Source organism: Spermophilus citellus, assembly GCF_964194105.1.
Source record: "Spermophilus citellus genome assembly, chromosome: 14".
NCBI lineage: Eukaryota > Metazoa > Chordata > Mammalia > Rodentia > Sciuridae > Spermophilus > Spermophilus citellus.
The window spans coordinates 51,732,237-51,741,060 of NC_138194.1; the positions used below are offsets into that span (position 1 = coordinate 51,732,237).

General features: G+C 32.4%; 1 protein-coding gene across 2 annotated transcripts in view; it reads left to right on the forward strand.

The window, feature by feature from the left end:
• The window catches only part of ZBTB10 (zinc finger and BTB domain containing 10), a 39,243-nt gene extending 30,642 nt beyond the window's left edge, over positions 1-8,601 (forward strand). For both annotated transcript variants that reach the window (XM_081265955.1, XM_081265954.1), the window contains exons 4-6: positions 2,195-2,371; positions 2,570-2,742; positions 3,006-8,601. In XM_081265955.1, coding sequence (XP_081122081.1) covers positions 2,195-2,371; positions 2,570-2,742; positions 3,006-3,311 — 656 coding nt within the window. In that variant the 3' untranslated portion in view covers positions 3,312-8,601. The remainder of the gene's footprint in view (positions 1-2,194; positions 2,372-2,569; positions 2,743-3,005) is intronic.
• Positions 8,602-8,824: the final 223 nt, after the last annotated feature.

Below are 8,824 nucleotides of genomic sequence, written 5' to 3' on the forward strand. Positions count from 1 at the left end.
ATTTCTGACAGTAGTTTTCCAGGTATTTTGGAGGAGTCAAAAATGCTAAATATATTAACTTTTCAACAAATAATTGGAGGGCATATATTTTGCACATTAGATATATAAAGGAGAGAAAAACTTCCTGGAGCCCCAATTTTATTTAGAAACATGGAACTTAAAATTGATAGATTGTGCTCTCACTGCCGCCTCACTTCAAAATTCTGAAAACTTTATCCCTAATAGTAGTATATTAAAGTTAAATTATATGTAATTATAGTTTCAGAGGCCTTTTTTTTTTAAATGTCCCCTCATAACCTCATTGCCTTTGTAGCTTAAAAGGGAGCATATGCTTGTGTCATCTGTGGCCTCATTGCAGCTCAGAAGTGGGGCCTTTCTTTTTCCATATTTTTTAATTGGTTGGTTATAATTATTTAAGGGTGGGATTTATTGTTGCACATTCATATATGCACATGCTGTAATTTGACCAGTATCGTTTCCCAATATTTTCTCTTTCCCTCCCTCTTGTTCTTTTCCTCCAATCTCTTAGAGATCTTTCTTTCTTTTTTATATTTTTAGTTTTAGACACAATACCTTTATTTATATTTAGTTGTAGACAAAATACCTTTATTTTATTTTTATTTTATTTTTTTAATGTGGTGCTAAGGTTTGAACCCAGTATCTTAAATGTGTGAGGCAAGTAAGTGTTCCCCTTGGAGGGCTTTCTTTTTAATTTTTTTTAGTTGTTGGTAGACCTTTATTTTATTTATTTATACACAGTGCTGGTAATCTAACCCAGTGCCTCACACATGCAAGGCAAGTGCACTACCACTGAACCACAGCCCCAGAACCCCTGGAGGGCTTTCTTGACATCAAAAAATGGGTGAAATAGGGGCTAGGGTTGTGACTCAGCAGTAGAGCACTTGCTTGGCACATGTGAGGCACTAGGTTCGCTCCTCAGCACCACATAAAAATAAAGAAACAAAATAAAGGTATTGTGTTCATCTACAACTAAAAAATATATTTTAAAAAAGTGGGTGAACCATATCCCGAGGAAAAAAACATTTGGTAGTAACGAAGTATATTTAACAATATTTTAGAGACCTAATTTTTACTTCTTTTGGTATTGACTGTTTCACCAAAGAGACATTTTAAGAGAGGTGACGTGTCTGGTTATAATATGGTAGCATTTCTTTCTTTCTTCTTTTTTTTTTAATCAAAACCATGTGGCATTCATTATAGAAAATTTTATTGCATATTGAATATCCCTTAAACTGAATGATTGGGATCAATGTTAAAGATGTTGGAGTTTTTGAGTATTTGCTTAGACTTTACTGGTTAACAACTTTAATCTGAAAATCCAAAATGCTCCCAAATCTGAAACTTTTGAGCATTATGTTGGTGCTCAAGATTTTGGGTTTGGGAACATTTCTGATAGGACAGGTTTTCAGATTAGGGATACTCAACCTGTGTTGCTGCATGAATGAGCTATGCATATATATATATCTTAGAAGATAAAAGTGTAAGTGCCTTAAGTAGGAGCCTGTTTGCCATGGAGGAACACTGAGGCTGGTATGGTTGAAATGGAGTGATAAAGGGCATGGTGTAGGGATAAAACTTTGAAGAATAGTGGAGGTCTTTTTTGACTTTTTAACATGAATTGAGGTGTGTAGCCCTTGAAGGCTTTTGAGTAGACTGGTGACAGGTTTTAAAAGAATCTGTGATTACCAGGTAGAGTAAACTCTCTGGAATGGTAATAGTGGAAGCCAGGAGACAAGTTGGCAGTCATTGAAAATAACCCCAAATAAAATTTATTAAAAAAAGAAAATAACTCCAGAGGCTAGAATTGATGGTTGATTGGACCTGAGTGGCAATAACTGGAGGATTCTGGATATATTCCTGTTGTTCAAAGATTCTTGGATTCAAGGAGTTACATACAAATTCCTGATGGAATTAAATCTAGAAGAAGGTAATTCCTGCCTATGTTAATCCATTTTCTGTTCCTATAACAAAGCACCAGAGATTGGGGTATTTTATAAAGAAAAGATTTAGTTAGCTCACAGTTCTGGGGACTTTGGTATTTTTATTCAGCTAGTTTATATTAAATAGATGTTCTATCACTGCTCATAGGGTATAGATTGTATTTTGTTTTCTGACTGATGAAAGAGATCTTTACTGCCATCATTACTTCAAGCTCACTTTTCTATTGTATTAGGTACTTCACATGATTTCAAGTATGGTTTGATGCCTGGTCCATCAAGTGATTTCAAGTATGGATTAATACCAGGTACTTCAAATGATTTCAAGTATGGATTGCTACCAGGTGCTTCAAATGATTTCAAGTATGGATTATTGCCAGAATCGTGGCCAAAACAAGAAACTTGGGAAAATGGCAAGTATTGGTCAATCAAACAAATTCAGAATTCCTAAAGAATTTTTAAACATTAAAATCTTCCATATTCTAGGCTTTAGCAATAGCCCTATATCATTTACTGTTTTAGAGATACAGATAGAAGAAATTTTGATAGCAAGTCTTCTGTTTAATAATATATAATGAGTGCTCTTTAAATTTTTTTCTTAATTCTTAAAGGTGAATCATCTCTAATCATGAACAAATTAAAATGCCCTCATTGTAGCTATGTAGCCAAATACAGACGAACACTAAAAAGGCACTTGCTCATTCATACGGGAGTGAGATCATTTAGCTGTGATATTTGTGGAAAGCTGTTTACACGGAGAGAACATGTAAAAAGACATTCCCTGGTAAGTAACTTTAAATACAACTGATCTTTGAGATAAAATATAGTTATGTCAGTGATGTTTAAAGTATTTTAACAGTTACTTACAAATTTAAGGATGATTCTTAAATCATTTCTTTCTTTAAAGCAATTTATGTGAACTGATGTTCATCTTCATACAGAAAAACATTGGTATATTCACTCATTATTAAATGCATGATTTGAGTGGTTCAAATGCTTTCTATTTCTATACTATCCTTATATTGGATTTTTCCCCCCTTTAATTAGGTGCATAAAAAGGATAAAAAATACAAATGTATGGTGTGTAAGAAGATCTTCATGTTAGCAGCCAGTGTTGGAATAAGACATGGATCTCGACGCTATGGTGTTTGTGTAGACTGTGCAGATAAATCACAACCAGGAGGGCAAGAAGGTGTAGATCAGGGGCAGGATACAGAATTCCCTCGGGATGAAGAGTATGAGGAAAATGAAGTAGGAGAAGCTGATGAAGAGCTGGTTGATGATGGAGAAGATCAGAATGATCCATCTAGATGGGATGAATCAGGAGATGTCTGTATGTCTCTGGATAATTAACTGACCTGCTACTATACTCCTCAAGGATGCTGCATTTGGACATAATATGAATCGACAATTTGGATTGTTGAACTTGAAGGCTTGCAAAATATGGTACATGCTGGATGGTAGTTATGTTGCTGTGAAAACTGTAGGGTCAAAGCCTTATAGCAAAAAAAAAAAAAAATTATATTTGCACAGGACTATACAGCAAACAACCATGTGGTTGGATTACATGGAGTCCCCACATATTCAGTTAACAAAGTAAAATATTTTTTATTTATAGGATATACAGTAACTATTTGGGTACTATGAAAATATAGTACCTATCCTTAATAGAGCTTACATTCATGTGCCACTTTAACATGAGTGAAGAAAATCCATTTATGGAAGTACAGTGACAGTTGACCCAATCACTTTGTCCATCAAACCACTCAGGCTAGTTTGTACTAGTAGAGTTTTGTTTCTATTTTTATTTTTATTAATTTTATTTTTTTTAATACAGATTTTCAGTGAGGGGCTTTTTCAACCCCAATGGTTCTATTTTCTTGTATTTTTCCATTTTAATTTGCTTCATAACTTAAACCAAGTCTCTTCTAGTCTTAGGTATTTCTCAATTTTGTGCTGATGGGCATGTTTATAAGAACTGGAGAGGTAATTTATTGGAATGAACTAACTGACTTCCCCCAACCCTTCTTTCCTTTTTTTGACATGAATTTTACTACTTCACAAATGAAGAATGATGTTGCAGAGTTACCATGGTGAAGTTGACAAACACCACTAAAATGATTATGATTTATAAGTAACTTTCTCCTGCTGCTCTAATCTGATAAATGGTTACTATATGACGTTTTCTGACGTGGTATTTGGTTTTGGGTATCTGTTACTTTGGCACTATTCTTGTTTGCCTCTTATTATTTTTGCCAGTGTACTATACCTCAGCCTTATTTGAAAGACAGAAATCTGATAAAAAAAAGTCATAGAAACAATAAGTAAAATGATTTGTTTTATAATTTATCCTCCATGTCCAGTTTGGTTAGCTTGTTATGCAATATAAGTGAAATATCAGGTTTTTACTCCTGTGCCCTCTTTATCATTAAAATTAACGCAAAATGTTCATTCTCTTTTGTTTCATACTTACCGGATATTGAGTGTTTCGAAATTATGGTTAATTTACTTTTCCATTCTTCAAAGTCACTACACCTTGAATATAGTCTTACTAGTCACCATGATTCAACAATCTACAAATGTCTTTATTTTATAAATAAAATGTTGAGAGGCTTTATTAAGTTCTTTAGGGTACAAAGGAGGTGATATATTAAATTGTAATTATTAGATTATTTAGCCTGGTGATGAATGAATTGCTGTATGTGGAAGTCTCAGAAACATTTCACTTATTATTAATGTGGACATTTATCAGGAGCATAATATATAAGATTGAGGGACATCATTTTCAGCTTTCTTTTAAATAAAAATTGAGTATATTTTCCTATTTTATATCAGGTAACTAAATTATATTAGCTGTGTGAAAATTTTTGCAAAGATGCTTTGACAGATAAATTCTTTTGGTGCTCCATCTAATCAAAGTTGAAAATTTGATTTTTTTTTTTAAGAGACAAGCTTTCTCATTGTCTCTGATTTCAGTAGAATAATGGTTTAATGTTAGTGATGTTTCTGCTTGGGTAAATCAGAAATAAAAGGTTAGTTACATGGTAACTAACTTTTTGTCATCTAAACTTTATTATAGTTTCTACATAATTATAAGCCTGACAGATGAAAAGTTTTGGTTTGATTTTTTTGTTTGTTTGTTTAAAACTGAAGAGTACATCTTATTCTCAGTGTTCTAGACAAATAAGTAAAATGTAATTCTAGTGAGGTCCAAAGTAGAAATTAGTTGGGCAAAGATACTATGAATGAAAAAGTATTTTAAGCGTAAAATGTTCTGCTTTGTGAATAATGTAAGTATAGTATAAAGATTTCTTTCATCCCATTTATCCCCTTCCTTTAAAATAAACCATAGTTTACAATTGGTAGATCTGTCTATATATAAATATATATTAAAGAGCAAAGATATATATCTAAAAAAAATCACCTAAGTCTGCTTTATTAGACTATAGTTCACTTATTGCATAGAAACTGGACTTGGCTTTACATTCTTAATGTACTTTTACTTTTCCTCAAGATATGAACTTATTCTCTTGAAACTGAATTTTCTTTTATTACTTAAATCATTTATGTATATCTGGTAAATTATGACCAAATTTTTTGTTAGATTGCATACAGTAAATTGAAATACATATGTGGTACACTACGGGATTGTTGTGCATTTGTTTTGGTTTTAGTTGGAAACAAGGTTTGATGTAGATGGTTTGTTAATGTTAATTTAAAATATTCTAATTGTCCATTTCCTTCAATGTTGTGTTGTGACAGATTTGGCTATATTTTTAGTCATCTGAAATATGATACTTTAAAAGTTTGTTTTTAGGTAATCCAAAGGAAAAATGTTTATACTCTTGAATATATTAGCCTCAGCCTATATAAAAATTTCTTTGAAGTAAACATTTTACCAGAAACAGAATTGACAGATTTTTCTACTTGCCATCTGCCTAACTTATTATGTTTCATGATCTCGAGGGACTGCCTTTTTCTCTTCTAGATCTTTTTTAAAAAATAGTTTTAGTACTAAGGTATACTACTGGACGTTTCTATTTTTTTAAGTATATTCTTTTTCTGACTTACAGTACAACAATTTCAGGAAGTTAATAGATACTAAGAACTTATGATTGGTCTTGAGGTAACAATGAAATGAATACTCATAATTTTGTCTGGAACTCTGGCAGAATTATATGTTAAACATTTGGTGAAGTTTTCTCGTAATTTATATTTTAAATAAAAAATATTTTAGAGCTTTTAATTTTAATGAAGGGGAAGAGTTTAAACTTTCATATTTACTTTAGTAACAGGCCCTCTCAAGTCAAGATCTTATATTTCTTAGGATTCTGAGACAGTTACTTCCATATGGTCTCCTCTTTGTCATGGTTCTTGGCCCTTGTTTTTTTTTTTTTTTTAATTCACTAGATAATTTTCTGAATTTTAGTAAGCAGTTGAGAGTTTAAAAAAGAAACATAGTAGGAAGAGGAAACTGGACAGTAAAGGAGTATCTTTGAAATTTGTGATAGAGGGAGCTCTAGCTGGTCAAATTTGAGTCATCCTAATGGAGAATAGTGAGCTGAATGAGTTAATTCATTTAAAGTTTTTAGAACACTGGAACTTTCTAGTACATAATACATTTCAGTTTAACAATAGATGTGAACCAAGAGGAAAAATAGAAATAAAAGATGGTAGAAAGGAGGAAAATAAAGGATTAGGATTTGGAAATTCATTAGTATGATTTAGTATAAAAGGCCTGAAGATGACTGGAGTAGTATAATATGGGGGATGGTGTGATGAAAAATAGATTTTAAAAACAAATCTTAAAATTTAAAGCTTTAATAAGCTTTTGTTTGTAGGGTTTTCTGAACATAGCATGAAAGGTTTAAATTCATTTTTCTGAATAAGATTCCAAAAGCTACCAGTTTCTTTTGAGTGCCCGTACTTGCCATTGTTCTGTATACATTATTTTGTGTAATCCCTATAAAGTAGGTGCTATTGTCTCCATTTTATAGATAAGGAAAGGCTCAGAAATTCAGAAATTTAACGCAGCTATAATTAGAGCTGGGATTTGATCAGGTCTGATTCTGAAGCCCAAGCTCTTTCTGGGAGGCTCTATTGCTGCCTCATTAAACAACTTTTTTGTAGAATTCCAGCTCTTTAATGGAGTCTATGGAGATTTATATTTTCCCTACAAAATAGCTATGTTAGGAATTTTGTGAGTATCCCTCCTCCCGCCAATAAGCATCCTTACTACTCTTTCCTCCTGATAAAGCAATTGTTTAGTCACTTTGACTTAAATAAGACACACAACCTCAGTGTAGCATATATTATTAGTGGGCTGTGGCATTTTCATTTTTGAAAGAATGATTTTTAATCTGAAGAACTAGATTTGAGCCCCAGTTTTTGTGCCGTTCAGTCACCCGGATCCTTAAACTTAACTATGGTACATAATATACACACTTAGAACTACAAACAGGCATTTTCTTAGTCACTTTAGGATAAAGTTTTTTGTTTTCCTGCTGTATCCCTGTGTTCAAGTGAAGTTGAACAATCCTAAGTAGTATGAAATGTGTTAGGGATAAGCACACGTAAAGATGTTTTCTAGCCCTGAATTTTATGACATTGTGTACTTAAAGTTAGAGTACACTAGCCAGTGAGAACAAGATTCTGGGTTGAGGAGAGAGATGGTTGAGGCCATTATCAAATGGGAGAATCAGCATTTTAAACACTGTAAACATAGAACACTTTCTTCTGCCTGCTGTTTGTAAAAGCTCTCTGGGAAGATCTTTTACGAAGACCAATTTTTTAAAAATGTAATTTACCTACCTAATATAAGTGTCCTAAGACATGTATGTAACTTCCAAGACTGTTTTGTTTGTGTATTTAGAAAATACACAAGAATCTTTATCAAACCTAAAAATATAAACTTGTGAGCACTAAACTGCATCTGGCTTTGTGAATTTTATTGACTCTGGCATTTAATTCAAATTTCTTTGTATAAATTTAGACTAATTGGGACAAGGGGAACACTTTTGGAAACTTTGATTTATGTGTAATTTGGAAATCTCTTGTTTTTAAGTTTTACAAATTTGAATTGTAGAATATTATGAGGGGTTTATTTATTTGTATGTTTTTATATGAAAGTACATAAATGACTCAAACTACCTCCTAGTCCTCAGAGAGTTGCTTTAATTAATTAATAGCAGTTATTTGTGTATTAAGTATATGTCTCATCTTTATTTAAGGACTAGCTACAGGTTTTAGTAAATATCTAAAAAATATAATTACCTTATAATTACATTTGTGCATAAACTTGGGGGAAATGGGTTAAAAAGCAAAAATGAGCTGCTTTATTCCATATTTACTGAATATTGGACCAATGGATTACAAGTAAATATATAATATAAATATCAAGCCTTTAAAACATTGTTAATGTAGAGAGAATATACTTAAATAATTTTCTTAAGTTTTTTTAATAGCAGAGCAAAGTAAATCATAGAATGGTTAGATACTCTGATTTTATTAAAATGAACTTCAGGGCTGGGGATATGGCTCAAGCAGTAGCGCGCTCGCCTGGCATGCGTGCGGCCCAGGTTCGATCCTCAGCACCACATACAAACAACCATGTTGTGTCCACCGAAAACTAAAAAATAAATATAAAAAATTATCTCTCTCCCTCTATCACTCTCTCTTTAAAAAAAAAAAAATGAACTTAAGTTTAGTTTGGAGAAGGGCAAAGTAAACAGGAGGTTGGGGTGGTACATAGCATATAATAGCAAGTTATCTTTAAACATCTAAAAAACTGTTGTGTAACAGAATTATTAAGATTTATTGTAGGGCTAGGGATGTGGCTCAAGTGGTAGCGCGCTTGCCTGGCATGC